This window comes from Solanum dulcamara, chromosome 4 (assembly GCF_947179165.1).
Source record: "Solanum dulcamara chromosome 4, daSolDulc1.2, whole genome shotgun sequence".
NCBI lineage: Eukaryota > Viridiplantae > Streptophyta > Magnoliopsida > Solanales > Solanaceae > Solanum > Solanum dulcamara.
This window is the reverse complement of record NC_077240.1, coordinates 7,213,460-7,232,948: the sequence shown is the minus strand read 5'-3', so window position 1 is coordinate 7,232,948 and position 19,489 is coordinate 7,213,460. Positions and strand designations below refer to the sequence as shown.

The 19,489-nt window shown below is 37.7% G+C and overlaps 4 protein-coding genes across 4 annotated transcripts; 2 read left to right on the top strand and 2 right to left on the bottom strand.

The window, feature by feature from the left end:
• Positions 1-33: 33 nt before the first annotated feature.
• Positions 34-2,171, bottom strand: LOC129885873 (putative pentatricopeptide repeat-containing protein At1g10330). Its single transcript, XM_055960338.1, has one exon. It carries the CDS (start codon positions 1,948-1,950, stop codon positions 547-549), a length of 1,404 nt encoding a protein of 467 aa, XP_055816313.1. The 5' UTR covers positions 1,951-2,171; the 3' UTR covers positions 34-546.
• A 1,713-nt stretch (positions 2,172-3,884) lies between these two features.
• On the top strand, positions 3,885-5,932 carry LOC129885868 (COBRA-like protein 6). Its single transcript, XM_055960334.1, has 4 exons — positions 3,885-4,478; positions 4,560-4,716; positions 5,061-5,332; positions 5,449-5,932. The coding sequence occupies exons 1-4, from the start codon at positions 4,001-4,003 to the stop codon at positions 5,730-5,732; spliced, it is 1,191 nt and encodes a 396-aa protein (XP_055816309.1). The 5' UTR covers positions 3,885-4,000; the 3' UTR covers positions 5,733-5,932.
• A 1,638-nt stretch (positions 5,933-7,570) lies between these two features.
• On the top strand, positions 7,571-8,524 carry LOC129885872 (agamous-like MADS-box protein AGL103). Its single transcript, XM_055960337.1, has one exon. It carries the CDS (start codon positions 7,910-7,912, stop codon positions 8,315-8,317), a length of 408 nt encoding a protein of 135 aa, XP_055816312.1. The 5' UTR covers positions 7,571-7,909; the 3' UTR covers positions 8,318-8,524.
• Positions 8,525-8,736: 212 nt separating this feature from the next.
• Positions 8,737-17,842, bottom strand: LOC129885869 (uncharacterized protein At4g06598-like). Its single transcript, XM_055960335.1, has 5 exons — positions 17,491-17,842; positions 15,304-16,047; positions 14,544-14,619; positions 14,313-14,439; positions 8,737-9,440 (listed from the first exon to the last, which is right to left on the bottom strand). Exons 2-5 carry the CDS (start codon positions 16,026-16,028, stop codon positions 9,241-9,243), a joined length of 1,128 nt encoding a protein of 375 aa, XP_055816310.1. The 5' UTR covers positions 16,029-16,047; positions 17,491-17,842; the 3' UTR covers positions 8,737-9,240.
• Positions 17,843-19,489: the final 1,647 nt, after the last annotated feature.

Here is a 19,489-nt window from a genome sequence, read left to right as displayed (position 1 = left end):
ATTTCATATTTGACGATAACTGATAAACAGAAATCAGACACGAACTTGAATCTCAGATCATTCAATCGGACGATATGTGTCTATCACTAAAAACATTCTCACTTTTTCACATTAACACAAACATAGAACATAAGTTCAGGACACCATGGACCAAAGTTGCAGTCTTTTATCTTTTAACTTTTTTCATTGCAGCAGCAGCAAAATGCCCAACCAAACCATCACGAGAAAGAGACTATGATCTCATAAATAGGAATCTTCCGATCCACAACTCAGAATATCTAGTATCCAACACAACCTCTCTCAGAAGGAGAATCTTCTGTTACTATCATCAATGAATTCAGCATTACACGCTATAGTATCCAACATGGCCTCATGGGCTGCTGCTCATAGAGTTGTGTCATTTAAGTACCTCACCAAACAGACTTTGGAACCAGGTTTGCTGTGCATTTTCACAAAAATGCATCCTCCTTGATCTGTCAAGCTATTACTTAACTGATTTTGATGAGTCGAGATTCCATCACCAAGCTGTGGCAGTGATAAGCTCCACTAAATAAAACTGTGGGCTGGAACCTTGTGTATTCCAGCATCTAACATTGCTTTTCTCAAGGAAGCAGCATGATCCCACCTCTCTGCGCCAGCATAAATGCTTGAGAGTTGCACATAACGCCCTGAATGATTCGGTTGTGACTCAAGCAGTAGTTGTGCTACTTCATTTCCCAATTCAATAGCTCCATGAAGTCTACAAGCACCCATCAGAGCCCCCAAGACAGTGGCATCAGCTTCAAAAGGCATCTTCTTTATGAAGTCGTACGCTTCCTGAAGTAGCCCAGCTCTCCCTAAGAGATCAACCACACAACCATAATGTTCCATCTTAGCTACAAGTGCAAATTCATGTGACATTGCTTCAAACAATTTAAAACCGAAATCGACAAGCTTGGCACGCGCACAAGCTGATAGAACAGCCACGAAGGTAATCTCATTTGGTTGCAGCCCCTTTGCCCTCATCTTCTCGTACATCATTAATGCCTGTTTCTCTCTTCCATTCAAAGCTAGGGAAGAAATCATAGCATTCCAAGAGCAAACTTGCTTGCTAATCATTGCATCAAATATCTTTGAAGCATAAACCAAACAACCCATCTTCCCATAAAACGCGATCAATGCGGTAGTCATGAAGACACTCAACTCCTCATTCTTTATCATGTAAGCATGTACTAGCCTCCCTAGATATAACGCCACACCAACATCCAAAAATGTGCAAGAAGAAAGAACACTAACAAACGTAGCCTCATTTGGCTTCACTAGACCACGCTTCACATCCTCGTGCATCATCATTTTCTGGAAAAACTTAATAGCAACTTCAGAGCACCCGTTCTTCATGTACCCATGAATCATACTAGTCCATGAATAAACATCTCTATAAGGCATGCGAGAAAACATCAAGAACCCCGAACCCATATCCCCATTTTTCCCACAAGCATCAAGCATCGCATTATACGAGACAACACACGGTTCAGGAATTTCATCGAACACCTTACGTGCACTCTCGAGCTCACCAGCGTGTGAATACAACCCAATGAAAGAAGTACACACATAGGGGTCACCCAAGACCCCTCTTCTCAAGACTTGACAGTGAAGATTCTTGCCCATATATGAAGCCAAACGGGGCGGGAAAGACGAGGCTGCTTTGCTTAGGGAAGGGAAAGTATGGCTATTGGGCTGAGCTTGATGAAAGAGCATATGGGTAAAAAGGATGAGAGCTGTTTGAGGCTGAGCAATGTTGAGGTAAGCCCTGATGAGAGTGTTGTAAAGAAGTGTGTTGATCCATTGAGAGGTAAGGAGAAGACGGCCACTCGTTGTGAGAAGGGAATGTATTTGTTTGATTTGGTCTGAGTGTTTGATAAAATGCTGCAGAAGTTGAAGCATATGTTCAGGTTTTTTTGGCTTTGGCATTCCAACATTGTCAGCACCTTTAAGCTGCAAATCCTTGAATTTTAGCCAAATGGGGTTTCTCTATAATGCTTTTGAAACTTCAAAAAAAATAACCCTAAATAAATATATACGCATACTGTAAGTTTGTAGTTTTGCATTTGTATATACTCCCCATTTAAAGAAATGAGGTATGAAAATAGCTCTATGAGCTTTAATTTGATTATGATATTAAATGGATTATTCTGGAAAGTTTGTTTTGTTACAGTCTTACAGACTGGCCCTTGCAATTAAGTCTCTCATTTGATTTAGTCTCTCAGACAACTGTCTTTCTATTTTAACCCAAAAGGTTTACTGAAATCTTTGTTTATGCATCCTTTCCAGCTGGGAAAAATGAATCCATAAAGAAAGAAACAACAAAACAAGTTAATTTTCTTTTACGTTGTGTGTTAGGTAGACGGAAAAGTAAGAATTGACTACACATTGAAATTATATAAGTTGGAGATAAACGTTAGTAAAATAGTTCAAAAGACATGTGAGGTATACGTATCAAAATTGGAGAGTTATCCACATTTTTACTCTAGTTATAGGAGTTCGAATCCTACTGTATTATCTTCGCCAAATACAAAGAGTCTATAAATATGTGCATTAATAATACGTTCTCACGTAACAATCCATATACTATATATTATCATTCATATATCTCAATTGTCACATAGCATGAATATGATAAATGGTACAAAAATGGAAAGCATAATTATCAGTAGTATTTAGTGCAATTGGAGATTAATTCGTAACATAACATTCAAACGTCACCCTATATATACGCATTCTTAGTACTAAGTCATATGGTCTTTGTACTCTTTAATTATTTTTGGAAAAATAAAAACGACCTCCTTAAATTCGTTCTCATCTTACTTATTACTAAATCCAGTGTATTAAGTTCTTCTCTCTTTTTTCTTCTTCATCTTCTTGCATAACTCTAACAAAATCTTAAGTTTTATGAATGTATGAATCACCACTGAATTTTTTATTATTTTTTTAAAAAATAATTAAAGATCAATGGGTAATTTTGGTCTAATCTTAGTGTTAAACCTTGTATTTCTCATTTATCCAGTTGTTTGTGAGTATTTTTCTGTCCTTTTCTTTGTCTAATTTTTTTATTGTTTTTGAGTTTTTGTGATGGTTAATTTGACTTTGATGCAGATGGCTATGATCCACTGGACCCATTGGGGAATATTACTATCAGATGGGATGTTACGACAAACACTGAGGCTAATCAGCACGTAAGTTTTTTTCGTTACAATTAAAATACACAAACACTATGACACAAAATTAATTAAAGATACTCACAAATCACAGCTATAGATTGTTCATTACTTGTATATTAGGTATAGTGTTGTATGTGGTGTGGCATGAGGAAGGGTAGAGGGCTGGGCCAGGGCCCAAGCCCGGGCCCTTATTCACGGAGTTTCGAACCGTGTCTGGAAAATGTGTTGGCTGTGACATTGTGATAGGCAGCTGTGTTTTTTGTCATGATTTCTGATTTGTCATTTTGTTTTAGTTATTACAGTTGTTGATATATAATACTAATGGTGGTGTTCAGGATGGTGGGGTTTGTGTGTGTTTGGGCAGATCCAGTTCTAATTTTGGTTTTTTGTTGGCTGGTGATCGAGGGATTGTAGGATGATTGAATAATTTTCTGTAAGAAGTAAATGAGATGAAAAAATAGTTAGTTATTAGCTGTTAAATTTGATGTTTTATAAGTTCTTGTTTGCTAAAAATGAGATAGTAAAAGTCTGTAGTTAATTAGGAGAAATAATTCATTCCAAAGCCCTTCATATGATGATTTCATAGGCTATACAATTGACCTATATTGTTCGGACTCTCCTAAAATGCTACCGCACTTGTGACTCTCCTAAAATGCTACCGCACTTGTGTGTCCTGCACACTGTTTTTCAAATTCATTGAAGTTATTCATGGATTTGAATATTTGTAATAAGCAAACTATGTCTTTTATCTTCAATTTTATGCATCATATCTCATTCGAGGGGAAGTAGAGACGAATTAACAAATGTTCTCTCTTTGCCTATACCAGATTAGAGTCTCAATCTTCAACTATCAACTTTTCCGCCACGTAGAGCAACCTGGTTGGAAGTTAAGCTGGGATTGGCCTGGTAAGGAAGTAATATGGGAAATGTGGGGTGCTGAAACTACAGAGCAAGGTGATTGTTCTGCAATCAAAGGAGACAGCCCGCCCCATTGTTGTGAGAAAGAGCCCGTGATTCTTGATCTCCTTCCTGGAGCTCCATATAATAAGCAGGTCGCAAATTGCTGCAAGGGAGGAGTGCTGACATCCTTGTTTCAGGACCCTGGAAAATATGTGTCTTCTTTTGAGATGAGCATTGGAAGTGTTTCCAATGATGGATCCGGACCTCGTATGCCTGAAAACTTCACACTTGGGATTCCTGGATATACGTGTGGTGTTCCTGTTCAAGTCCCTCCAACCAAGTTCAATGAGGATCAAGGACGTCGACAGACTCAAGCAGTTGGTAAGTAAACTAGCTCAGGATGATCATTCTTCCCTTACCATACTGTAACTACCAATTTAAATCTGTTTGTAATGGTTGCAGCTACGTGGGACGTGATATGTTCTTACTCCCAGTTTGGAGCATCATCTACTCCAAAATGTTGTGTTTCCTTGTCTTCTTTCTACAGCGAAACAATTGTGCCCTGCTCCACATGCAGTTGTGGTTGTCAGGGACAGCGTGGTGCAGATCAATGTGTGAAGTAAATATCTTACACTTTAACCTCAGTGTAATTTCGTACATTATTTTGCACATTCATCTTTTTTCCTTTGAACAAACCAAACGGTTCGTTTAGTCAAGAGGTTAATCTGTTGTCAATATCTTCTTTAGCTGCAATACTAGTTCCAGGCAGAGCGGAGGTAGTATATAACATCTTAGTACTTGAGGCCGTTTCCTAGAATCCAGAACTCATAAGGTTGAAATCCTGACTCCGCCTTTGGTACTAATTTCCACCAAAACATGTACCTGAGTAACAAATCATATTCAACAAAATTGTTATATCTTGTTCATCTAACATGTCTTTTCTTCTTTTGGATGGAACTACAGGCGTGGTGAGGTGCTACCAGTTTTACAACTAGGCCCTAACGAACTGCCAACGCCAGTACTAGAATGTACACGTCACATGTGCCCAATTCAGGTGCATTGGCATGTAAAGCAGAGTTATAGAGAATATTGGAGGGTGAAGATGACTATTAGAAACCTAAACCAAGTTAGGAATTACAGCCAGTGGAACTTGGTGGTCCTGCACCCGAATTTGAGAAGCGTAACGCAGGTTTTCAGCTTCAACTACAAACCCCTTAATCAGTATGGTGATACAAGTAAGTTTTACCAATGCCTGATATTAGCATTTCCTTTATATATACTACACTTCAACCCAAACTCAGTTAGGGTCGGCTATCTGAATCAATTCCTTTTTCTTTTCTTTTTCGTACAGACGACACGGGGATGTTTTATGGGATTAAGTATTACAATGACATGTTGCTACAAGCAGGAAGGAGTGGGGTTGTGCAAAGTGAGTTGTTAATGCACAAAGATGCAGGGATTTTCACATTTAACGAAGGATGGATGTTTCCAAGAAAGATTTCATTCAATGGATATGAGTGTGTTTTTCCTTCACCTGATGAATATCCAAGGCTTCCAAATGCTAGTCAATTTTTGGCTCCTTCAATATTTACCATCATTGTATTCTCCCTTTTTTTGATATTAACAATATTTTAACAAGTGTAATTAGTAATTAATATTAATTTATACAGTGATATATAGTCTCTCACAAGAGGTCTTCTATGCATAAATTCAAGGCCTAGATGCAAGTATGAGACGATTATATGTTTTTTGGGTCGCATGGTTGGGATTGTGGGGTTATGACGATCTGAAATGATTTGTGAGTAATCCAACAGATTAACTAGGTTTTATATAGCATGAAATCATCCCGGTTAATTTGTGATGACTTATTTTTTTTTCTTATTTGTTTGTAGTTTTATAATCTGACGTGATTTGAGAATAATTAAATCTTGAACTATAATATGAAGTCAATCATTAGAAAAAAGAATATTTCATCTTAGTAGGTTCAGAAAAAAGAACGCATTCTAGGCGGTGTGACGTAGATGGTCTAAATTAGATGTGTTAGTCAACTTGGGAAGTTGCAATTACTATTTTTCTATACAAGAGAAATTGCAATTATACTATTTTTCTAATGTTATTTCTTTTCCAATTCGGGACGCTTAGCATACTAAAACTTTTGCAGTTTTTTCACCGACCTCCTAAGAGAATTTAATTCCATTCCTATACAAATTAGGAAATAGTAATTGTAACTTAGTTAGGCAGCTTCTATTACCAAAATAGGAGCGGTTCAAAATTAAATCGTGAGCGATAAGTTGATCGCAAAATTAATGTATTGGATTATCGAATTAACGTTTGATCATGAACGGATTAAAATTTTAGAATTAATGATTTATCGGTGCGGGGAGGATTACTAAATTTTCTTATTAAGTAAACCGTTAACTCATTAAAAATTATTGTAGTTAAATTTTTACCATAAGTATATTTGTTAAATAAATGCTTATGTACATGCAACATCAAAATTTGCACTTTCATGCATTGCTCACTATGATTTATAATTACAAAAGTACCAACTTAGTAGAATAAGAAAAATTATTTTGTTTGATAGAAGATCAATATATTGGTGAGTGGACGTGAATGAAAAAAAGCATGAAATGATTGAGTCAATATACCATCCGATAATACTACCAAACCAACCAATAGCTTATTGACTGGTTAGTGAATTAGTATATTTACCATTAAGCATAATTATCCATCTAATCCCTTCAATAAATAGACCTAACCAAAAGTACAAAATTCCCCCAAAACCTATGTATACATGTTTCTTTTTTTCTTATTTGTTTGTAGCTTTTAAAAAAATATGATATAATTTGTAAATAATCAAATAGAATAAATAAATTGAATATAATATGAAGGCATACTGCTGTATCATGACTTGTCATAATTCATTAGTTTCGATTTTGGGGTGGCTCTTTATCATCTGTCACTCACCTCAAGAATATTTTAATCAAGAATTTTTTTTGGTTTCGTCAATTTTACACAAATGTCAAAAATGGAAATGAAATTTAAATACCGATTCCAAATTACCCTTTTTGTACAAATTCATCCATTAATAAACAGTTTAACTAAGATCTGAAAGGGTTATCAGCCAAGAGAACATATTTATTGATACCTTTTTAGAAAGAAACTAGTTAGAGTACAAATTTTCCACTCAAAATTATTGTCTCATTTATTTTTTCAAATAATTTGATTAATCATTAAACTTTAACCAAATCAACTTCTCTTTACTTTGTATACAAGAGGAATGTCTGAGAAAGTATAGGAAAGTAAATCAAAGAAAAATACCACTAAATATCTTCACAAAGTTGTCTCACCAAATCCAACAAGGAAACTTTTTCAATATTTTACTAAACAAAGTTATCATCTACCGTATCCCAAATTGACCCGATTTATTAAGGCAAGTAATTGAAAAAAAAATCTGCCTTAGCAGAACTATCCCCAAAAATGTGACGTAGACAATCTAGCCCAGAGGTTTGTCAATTAGGGAATGGCAATTACTATTTTTCTATACAAGAGGAAGTTGCAATTAGGAGTATTTTCTATATTATTTCTTTCCCAGTTCTGACGCTTAGCATACTAAAACTTTTACAAATTTTTCACCGACCTCCCAAGATTCCCATACAAATTAGGAACAGTAATTACAATTTAATTAGGCAACTTCTATTACCAAAAGTATAAAACTCCGCCCAAAAACCCTATATAATACACTCTACTTCTTAGGACTCATTCAATTCCTCCAGTTTTCCCTTTTTTTGGTTTGAACATCGAATCAAGCCATGGCAGAAGAAGATCAAAGCAAGAAGAAAACAATCAATCCGAAAACTTATCAAGTGAGGAAAGAATGTATCAAGAGGAAATCAATGGAGCTTGCAACACTGTGTGATATCAAGCTCTGTACTATTATTTCCGGTCCTCAAGGGGAACTTCAGACTTGGCCTGAAAATTTGGATGCTGTTAAAGAAGTTCTTGATCTCTACTCTCAAAATCTAAAACCCGAAAAGAAGCACAAGGAATCATCAAGACCAGAACCTGTACCAGTACCAGAACCACAAGCAGAAGAAGAACAAGGAGAGAAGGATCTCCTGACACTAGTGGAATCAAAGCTTGATGCTGTCAACAAGAGAATTCGTTTCTTGGAGAACAAGAATGATGTTGGTAAGGGGAAAAGACTGAGAGTTGAGTGATTTCTATGGGTTTTAATTTTCAGGTGTATTTTCTGAATTTTGAAAAAAATAAACAATTGGTATCGTTCGTTTTGAGTATTTATAGAAGTTGAAAGATTTATCTCTGATCTGCGGATCCCTTTTTCCTACAGAGTTGTGTCTAATGTTTGCAGTTGATGTCAAACGAAGTCCAATATGAATACAAGCCCTATTTTACTCCTTGGCTTTCGTTTTTATTCTTATGTATGTATTGAATTGAATGGTGGATTAATCCCTCTTGTAGAATGGAAGACCCATATGATTTAAAATGCAATACTTATGTGAAATATTAATCTAACATATTAGATAGGGTTAGGGTTTGCTAGGCCTGCGCCCCTGGGTACCATGTACCATAAGACAAATAGACAATACTTCTTTCCATATTTGGCTGAAATAGAAAGTTAAAAATTAACATGAATGTTTTTATTGCATTAAGAAGAAACAAGGAATGAGCAGAAAGGAGCTCCATCAATGCTTACATTACATGGTTAATGAGAACGCATTCATGGAGATAAAATTAGAGGAATCAGAAGTTGGAAAATGTTACAAAAGAGAGAGTAAGGGAAACTGATGAATTTAATCACTCCCAACATACAAAGACATGAGATATCATGCTGGATTTAACCACCTCAGATGAGTCAACTGCGACAAATGCTATTCTTTAGCATTGACCACCAGGTGCGCGTAAAAGCTTAACAAATGTTGATGTAAAAGACAAAATGTTGAAACAAGAACTAGAATCAATTTAGACAGTAGGAGAACAAACCCGTTGGAGGTGAGCACATGGGAAGCAAGACCTCTTCTTGATCTCACACAATGAAAATCGTGAATTTCTGTCACTCCATGGCAAAGTCAACTGAGGGACAATCAGTAAGACAAGATTAAAGGCAAAGCCACAGTTACGGTCAAATGTGAAGTTGTCCTGAAACAGCATCACGCTCGGCCTCTTTTTGTATCAGGGAGAGGTTTGCAAGTTGTTGATCGAGATCCCTACTAGTGATGCGATGATGGCTGTAAGATGGCTTCTGTTGCTGTGGCTGTTGCTGTTGTTGCTGATACAATGCTCGTAGTCTTCCTCTTTCTCTTTCCAGAACTTCATGCTCCACTGCATATAAAATTTATGAGTTGCAGTTTTCAATGAAACAAATGAAAATAAACAACTGGTTGTATAAACTTTCAACTGCTCCGAAACACTACTATCCAACAAAACAGAACAGTTCCCATGTTCAAAATAGTTTTTAACTCACTAGGGCAGTTTCCTGTAGGTCTTTGAATCAAGGAAAGAAAGCAGCACTTGGGTTAATGAATGATCAATTATTTAGCAATCTTGTAGTTGCAAATTCGACCGCATTGCTTCTCTTTCTTTATTTGGACAAGTAACTTTCTGTTTTACCAAATAAGTGCAAAAGAGAGATGTGATAGCAAAGCAGCTGAGCAACAATATCATGCTCCACAAAAGTCATCCAAGCATTCATTTTAATCTGTATGTATGCTACTATTGCTCCAGAGATAAATAAGAATAACTTCCATCCCTTGAGTTAATTTTGAAAGGTAAGCAAATTTGAAGGCTTGAAGCAGAAAACAGGGACCCATTCACACTAAGGTCATCCAGATGCGGAAAAGAGTACTACTTTTTTTCCCCAAGAAATTTTGACCTTAGTTAGATTGTCCATCTTAAAAAGGAGATCATAAGGGATCAAGTCACACCAGGCAGAGTTGTTTTTCCTTGCTCCAGAGGAGATTGGTATTGGTAGAGTCGCACTCAACCTCGTCTTTTTGCCCTTTGGCTAGTAATCACATCGGCCATAAGGTGGTCTATCACCGCGCACTACAACTATTCCTATCAATTAAACCTTCTACTACGTTAAACGTGTCTCGTCAAACATTTCCCTCGCTGAAAGCCATAGTTTCTTTTTCAATTTCCAATTGGAGCTCCCTTAACTCTTCTTCTGGGATGTCTGGAAAACGACGATCATTCTTTTTTTCTTCCAATAAAGCGAAGAAAGCATCTTTCTATTTGACTACAGAACCATTCCTGCCTGTTGGAGCGAATTGGATGATCGGGCCGAGGGCTGCCCCCCGATAATAACATTATGAAACTGAACCCATATGGCAGAAAGCAGAAACGGCGGGTACGTCTGTTCGGGTTCATTCATGTCCAATAAACTTCAAACAAAAGGAGATTTGGGTATCAGAGTTGAGCGGACAGGCGACGGGAAGATGGGGGAAGAGTAAAGACAAGACGAAAGCAAGAGTTCTGGCATCTTACTTTACTAGTTTCATTTCCGTATGATAGTCATCCCTTTCTCACTGCTCCTTTTCTCGGTAAAGCAGAGTGAGCAGTTTCTTTCTTTGCTACTGCTGCCATACCACAAAGAAGTCCAATAGTTGCGCTTACTTCTTCCTTCAACCCTGAAAAGAGCATATGCATCCCGGGATTCTCTCCATCTCAAAAGTGGATTCCCCTGCAGGGGTACTTGAGTACGACTACGGCTATGAAAAGCTTATCGAAAGAGGAGGAAAGGGCGAAAACTCGAATCTAAAAGTTTCAGTTGTCTCCCTCCCTCCGTCCTATAACTGAAAAAAGGAGCACGGCGAAAAGCCAACCTTCTTTTTTTTATTCGTTTGACGAAGGAAGACCTTAAACACAATTTTATTTCAGTGCTAAGGCAACCTTTATAGAGAAGAATCGATTTATGCATTTTGAAGTGATATAAAACAATTCAAATAATTATAGTTGTGCTGAGAGTTTCCCGGAAACAGCCGTCCTACCTTGGTAGGAGTAAGGTCTGCGTACAATTTACCCTCCCCAGACCCACGTTGTGGGATTTCACTAGGTTGTTGTTGTTGTATAGTAGAACAGGATCACAAAGAAGACCATTCTAGTTTTCCAAACAGCTGGAAAAGAAGGCAATTTTTCGCAAATTTATTAGTTCAAAGAACTTTTAGATTATCAGCAAGATCATTTCATTATTAAAAAGCCGTCGTGTCCGGCCCACCTGGCATGAGCACCTTCCTGATTTCATCGGGTAGTTGCTACCTCTCACCAGTAAAAGTACCGAAGAAATCACGTAGCACTTTTTGTCTCTGCTGGGATTTTCATTCTGGTTTTCCATGGTTTTCATTCACCGCTAGGCCACAACCTTGGCTATAACAAGATAATTCCATCGTCTTACCAACAATTGATGTATTTGGGATAAAGGTCTTTGTAAGAATTGCAAGGTTATTCCGAGTGAAAATATTACCACCCCACATAAGTTTTTGGTGATGGACTTGGAGAATTAAGAGGGATAGGAGAAAGAAGACCCTATTTGACCGACCGAGGATTAGATGGGGGGCCCTGACTCCCACTCTTTCTCGGGAGATAGGGGAGAAGTTGATTGGTTTGGGGGCCTAGAGTAGTAGAACGGATGTGAACAACATGTGGGACATGACTGCTGGTTGAATTAGAAAAGTAGCTATCGAGATTCTAGGGGTATTGAGAGGAATCTTTGGTGGTCGTCAAGGAGATTGGTGGTGGAATGGAGTAGTTCAAGGCAAAGTGAAAGCTAAGAAGGTTGCCTATACGGAGTGGTTGGAGTGCGTGGATGAGGATGAGAAGAGCAGGCTTAAAGATATCTATAAGAAGGCGAGACGGAAGCAAAGTCAGCAGTCATTAGTGCTAAGACGACAACTTTTGAACGCTTATATGTCGAGTTAGGAGAAAAAGATAAGGATAAGGGATTGTATAGGCTCACCAAAGAGAGAGAGAAAAGCCCGCGACTTGGATCTAGTAAAGTGCATCAAGGACGAAGAAAGAGAAGTGTTAGTGGATGAGACCTATATCAAGCAAATGTGGCAAGCTTACTTCTATGAACTCTTAAATGAAAAATGAGACTATGGGTACTGCAGGTGTTTTAAGGTTGAGGAGGTTAGACGTTCTATTAGCAGGATGGAAGGGGGAGAGCGATCAGACCCGATGAGATTCCGGTGGACTTTTGGAGGAGCACTGACAAGGCAGATTTGGAGTGGTTGACTAGGTTGTTTAATGTTATTTTGAAGACAACTAAGATGCCCGATGAATGGAGGTGAAGTATTATGGTTCCATTATAAAAGAACAAAGGTGATGCCAAAAACTGTAATAATTACAGGAGTATCAAATTGTCAAGCCACACTATGAAGATATAGGAGAGAGTGGTGGCGATGAGGGTGACGAGAGGAGTGGCAATCTCAGAGAATCAATTCGAATTCGTGCTGGGGCGGTCGACTACTAAAAGCAATCCATCTTATGCGGAGATTGGTGGAGAAATTTAGAGAAAGAAAATGGGATCTTCATATAGTGTTCATTGATCTTGAAAGGCTTATGATAAAGTTCCGAGGGATGTTCTCTGAAAGTGTCTGGAGGCTAAAGGTGTTCCGATGGTGTATATTAGGGCGATAAAGGACATGTATGCTGGAGCCAAGACTCGGGTTCTACTGTGGGAGGTGTGGGAGGTGACTCAGAGTATTTTACTATTGTGATGGAACTAGCTCAGGGATCTGTACTGAGTCTTTTTCTTTTTGCCTTGGTGATAGATGAGCTGACACGGTCTATTCAGGAAGAGGTTCCATGGTGTATGTTATTTGCGGATGACGTAGTTTTGATTGATGAGACTCGAGATAGAGTTAATGATAGGTTTGAGGTTTAAAGACAAACTCTGGAGTCCAAAGGGTTCAGATTGAGCAGGACTAAAACAGAATACTTGGAGTGCAAATTCAGTGTTGCGATGGATGAAGAGGGCATAGAAGTGGGGCTTGCCACTCAACCTATCCCTAAGACAGAAAGTTTTAAATATTTTGGATCCATCATCCAGAGTAGTGGAGATATCGACGATGATGTCACGCATCGCATTGGGGCAGCATGGACGAAATGGAGGCTTGCCTCTGGAGTCCTCTGTGATAAAAAAGGTATCACCTAAACTTAAAGATAAGTTCTACAGAATGGTGGTTAGACCAGCGTTGTTATATAGAGTAGAGTGTTGGCCAGTAAAGAACTCTCATGTTCAAAAGATGCATGTTGCGGAGATGAGGATGCTGAGATGGATGTGTGGACACACTAGGAGTGATAAGATTAAGAATGAGGTTGTTCGGGAGAAGGTGGGAGTGGCCTCTATAGCAAACAAGATGAGAAAAGCGAGATTGAGATGGTTTGGGCATGTGCAGAAGAGGGGTGTCGACGTCCCAGTTAGGAGGTGCGAATGATTGAATTTGGAGGTTATGCGGAGGGGTAAGGGTAGACCGAAAAAGTATTGGAAAAAGGTGATTAGACAAGATATGGTGCTACTCCATATCACCGAGGACATGACCTTAGATAGAAATGTGTGGAGGTCACGAATTAGGATAGAAGGCTAGTAGGGATAGAATGGTGTCTTGCCTTGTGTCGGTTTAGGGTTGGTCGTAGGTCTAGGCATGCCATTATAGTTGTGTTGTTATTGCCTTTTGATTATCACATTACTTCGCTACCGTTATTGTTCTTGCCTTGTAAAATTTGCATCGCTTTTCGTTTTTTGCCATTATTCTATATATATTGTTTTTCTCTTACTTGGGGCTGATACTTTTGAACCGACAGTCTTTCGAAAACATCCGATCTATCTCTATGAGGTAGTGGTAAGGTTTGCGTACATCCTATCCTCCCCAAACCCCACTTGTGGAATTTCACTAGGTATGTTGTTGTTGTTGTTGTTTCCTAGTAACCGCTATTTTGTTAATCAAATTGAACATTACTCAAAAACTATTGTTTTAGTTCCAGGAAAACCGTGTCCACTTTCCCAGCTCGCTTGAACCAATACTCACTCACTTGCAGTTGTTTTATTCACCATGAAAAAATCAATTTTCAGATAAACCTAATTAGGTTTGGACTCACAAGACCTGCTGCATAATCAACTTTATCAAAATAGTCCAAGAATACAAGCACTAGAAACAAGTAGAATAATTCAGTATAACAGATAAAGAAACTTACAATACTTTATAAGTTGTTCCTGAGCTAAACTTTCTAAGCGCTGCTTTAGGGCTTTATTCTCCATGCTGAGGATAAGATTCTGCTGGTTAAGGAATTCAAGCTCAGCAGACACTTCAGAACCTTCAGCCTGAAATCACCAAAACTAGTCAAATTAACAATTTACCAAAATGCAACATCCACTTCATGTCCAGGTACCAGTGTATGTATTTCAAAGGTTCAGCTGATACATGCCTGCAAAGCTTGTACATTTCTTTCCAATTCAGCTATGTATTGAAGCTTTCTGACTCGTGACCGCTGAGCGAATTGCCTGTATTTTATGATACCTTTTAACGTTAAAAAACATCATATTTGGAGGGGGAAGGGGGCACTTCAACATAAAATGCTAAAATAACATCTTGAGAGCGGCCAACTTAGATCTTGAGATGCTAAAATACATTAATATAAAGGACAGCTTAGATCTTGACAGAGATTTACGGCCAAATACGAAAGGCTCCATTTCAACTTAGATAAAGCCACTTGATACGTGTTAAGATGATAAAAGGATAAGACCTTTCCCACTATAGTGAAAGATCTCTTACTTCACCGTAGAAGGAACCTCGCTAACCTTCTCGGCCAGTTAGTCTAACCCACAAGGATCTCCTCCTGTTTACCCACCCACCGTAAACGATTACTAAAAGACTTGGAATACGAATGAAATAGAAAAGGCCATCTTTGGGACACAGCTGCAGACAAAATTTGGGTATTTAAGTGGAGAAGGGTAGAGGGTGCCGCGCCCCCATTATCCACCAAGTTTCAAACCATACGCCACAGTTCTCGGGGATATCTCAGTTATACACAAAAAGAAAATCTTCTGATAAAATATTACTTTTATATTGAACTAAGCTCTCAAGCAAATATCAAATTAACAAACATATCCCCTTCTGCCTTCCCAGAATTTCTTTTAAGAAAAGGGTGGGTGGTATGGAGGGGTTGCAGAGTGCTTTGAACTTACTGTTTCGCACGTTTTGTGTCTGTTTCTGATGAAGAACTCTTACTCTGACAAGAATCTTTTTTTTCAGCGGACCCTCTTGGATAAGGAGGGCCAGATTCGGCTACATCCTGCTTGTCACTTCCCGCAGATCTAGGCCTGTCTCCGTCTTGCGGGAGGCATGGCGATCCAGACCTCTGAATACGGAGATCTTCCCCAGGAGAGGAAAGGCTGCGGAGATGTGATACTGTAGTTGAAGATACATCCTTTTCCCTATTCTTGCGTCGGATTGAGGAGTTTTGATCGGCAAAAGAAGCAGCTTGTCGAGCATCTTTGTAATAATCAACGTCTTGAGACCCCCACGAAGGGATAGGTGGCATATTTCTGAACTTGTTATCAACTTGAGCTATGTAATCTAAGTTTGCAGCGTTAGCAGAATCAAAATATGCAAAGGAGTCGCTAGATGAACGTCGATGGCTGCCTCTGCGTACAGGAGTTTCTGGCTCATTAAGAAGATCATCGAACCAAGACGGTTGCTCCTCTATAATACAGCTTTCAGAGGAAGTACGCTGATGGTGTGAATGTCCATCTCTGGGTTTCTGAATGCCCTTTTGGTTGAAAGCAGAACTGGGGACATAATCGACATATGATGGGGCCAAACTAGGAAAGGGACTTTTAGGAGGCAGTAAAGAGCTCTTCCCATTGTACATCATATTTCTCATGGTACATGGACCTTTTGAATTTGCCATAAAAAAGCACACAAGATCCCTATAAGGAAAAAAAGATATGCACCAGTGGGATGAGTAAACCTTCAAAAATATAACAGCCCTTGATAAAAGTGATCTCACTATTTAGCAAGCGAAGTATCATGAACAAATCCCAAAACTTTCTACTCCAATCAATACGATTCTGAATTCAAACATTATGTTTCCTGCAGCTCTTTAACTAAAAGCAATTTGATGGATACAAATTAAGGCTATCCAATCTGTAAAGTGATTTTATGCAGGAAAAGAAACAAAGACCTTGAACCTCCCCCCCCACCACCCAACAACTACCACGACAAATGGGGAATCACAGCAATATTACCAATGCAAAAAAGAATTAAATTATAGCATCAAAACGATAGGAATTGTTTCCTTATGCTCTAACACACAGCTATACTTTTCCCGAGTTTACTTATGTGGAAATAAAGAAGCTCTAATTTTAGCTTATCTGCAGATACTCATTATAGATATATTCCACCTGGAAAGGATGCAGCTATGCATTCATGAAATGTTCAGGCGAGGCACAAAGTTAAGCTCTTGTGAGAAAGTGCACACAAACAACTGAATATGTTACAACATCAGCATAATAAATTTTAGCAACTTTATCTATTTTTTTTTCTTTTTTCTTTTTTCTTTATGCTATATATATTGTTTATTTTCTCTCGTACTTAGAACTGTGACTTTCGAACGGATGATCTTTCGAAAATAGCCTCTCTATCTCCGTGAGGTAGTGGTAAGGACTGCGTACATCCTACCCTCTCCAGACCCCACTTGTGGGATTCCAGTGGGTGATTGTTGTTGTTGTTGTATCTATTTTCCATGGGCATTCTGAAACACTCCATCTTTACATAAATTTGAACAATCAAAAGACTAGAAACTGTGATCGCAATCCTTTGTCAAAAAAAGGAACTGTGGCGCAATCTCTCTGCAGACTATCCCACAAGTACCCAACCTTAAATCCCAAATTGTTCATCAAATCTCTACCAAGTAAAAATCAAAACTTGCTTTCCATATATATTTTTTCATCTAAAATAGAAGAAAAAATTGCTACTGCAACATTAATGGATGCTTACGTTATGTAAACTTCTAAATTTCCCACCAGTATAGATAACTGGATATATATTTTGAATCTTCTTATTTTCCTTTTTCCCATTTCATCGGAAGAAAATTATTAGGAAATCGGAAAAAAAGTTCTTCTACAAATCCGAGACAATAGTCTCTCTACTTTTGATCAATTGTTCCTCCCTAAGAGGAACAACTTCCAATTAATCACTCGAAAAGAGGAAGGCAAATAATATAAACCCAGATTTTTGTTCCTCTACTTTTGCTCATATTTTCATAGTAATCAAACAAAAAACTTCAAATCATATTAACAAAAACAAAAAATAAGAAGCTAATTAACGAAAACCAGAAGATATTTTCATTTTTCAGATGAAAATATGCTCACCTTGATTGATAATGAATCTATTTGCAATGTGATTTCAGAGATTCAATCAAATTCTGAAGCTCAGATTTCTTCGCTGCTAAGGTATTTATCTAAAAAAATCTATCTATCTTGTTCGAATCTTCTTCTTAGGATTCTTCTTCTTCTTCACAAATCTTCTTCTTTCTCGTTGACGTATCACGGTGAAAAGGGATACTGCCCAAAATGAGCTGTTTTATTGCCTTTTTATTTCTCTAGTCCCTGCCTCAATACTTTCTCATATTTGCGTAATAGTCCCTTTTACGATCTCCGTCCTAATTTATTTTGATACAGTTTCACTTGATATAAAAGAAGAGGTATCTGTGTATATGTTTTTCAATGCCTAAAATTGACAATTTATAGCCAGAAAAAAGCTAGAAAAAAGAAAAAAACTAGTGGACAACTTGCCCACTTTAAGTGGGCTCCACGTAAAAAAAAGACATCCACTTATTACTTTACAACACTCCCTTTGGATGTTCATGTACCAAAAAAAATCTAGTAAAAGAACAAATATCCTGAACACTTATAGATGTTGTGTCTCGTTAAAAATCTTACTAGGAAAAACAGTGGAAAAAGCCTAATGAAGGAAAAAGAGTACACAACTTCTGGTAATACGCTTTAAGTGTTGCCTCATTAAAAATTTTACTAGAAAAACACATTGGGACAAAACCATGGTTAAAAAAAAAAGAGTACAGCGCGTACTTTACTCCCCCTAATGAAAACTTCATTTGATATTTTGGAGACGACGCATCCCAATCTTATATCTTAGCTTCTCAAAAGTTGATGTTGATAATGCATTTGTGAGTAAATCTGCAAGATTATCACTTGAACAAACTCGTTGTACATCAATATCATCATTCTTTTGAAGATCATGTGTGGCGAATAATTTTGGCGAAATATGTTTCGTTCTGTCTCCTTTAAGCCACCTTTCAATTGAACTATACACGCAGCATTGTCTTCGAATATAACTGTGGGTACTTTGACATCATTTTTCAGGCCGCATCTTTCTTTGATGAACTGTATCATCGATCTCAACCACACACTACTTGCTTCATGAATTGCTATTATTTCAGCATGACTTGAAGAAGTAGCAATAATAGACTGCTTTGTAGATCACCATGATACAGCAGTTTCTCCATGTGTAAATAAATAGCCTGTCTGAGATCGAGTTTTATGTGGGTCTGATAAATAATCTGCATCGGCATAACCTGTAAGGTCTGTACAACCTTTGTTAGTATAAAACAAACTCATATCAATGGTACCCTTTAGGTATCGCAAAATATGCTTGATACTGTTCCAATGCCTTCATGAACTATACCTTACCAGTAAATTAACAAAAAATGTTATATTAGGTCTGGTTGTGTTAGCAAGATACATCAGTGCACCAATTGTACTGCATATGGTATTTCAAGACCAAGAAGTTTTTCATCCTCTTCTGGAGGTCGAAATGGATCATTTTCCACTTCAAGTGATCGAACAATCATTGGAGTACATAATGGATGTGCTTTGTCCATGTAAAATCATTTTAAGATTTTCTTAGTGTAGCGAATTGGTGGACAAAGACCCGTCTGCTAAATGTTCAATTTGCTGACCTGCAAAATTTTGTCTTTCCAAGGTCTTTCATCTCAAATTCTTTCTTTAGATATTCAATCGCCTTTGGACCTCTTCAGGGCTTCCAATAAAATTTATGTCATCAACATAAACGGCGAGTATAACAAACTCTGATTCTGTTTTTTTAATAAAAACACATGGACAAATGACATCATTTATATAACATTCATTTATCAAGTACTCACTAAGGCGATTATACCACATGCGCCCTGATTGTTTCAGGCCATATAATGATCTTTGCAATTTCATTGAGTATATCTCCCAAGACTCAGCACATGCTTCAGGCAATTTTAATTCTTTTGGGATTTTCATGTAAATTTCATTATCAAGTGAACCATAAAGGTAAGTCGTAACTACATCCATGAGATGTATT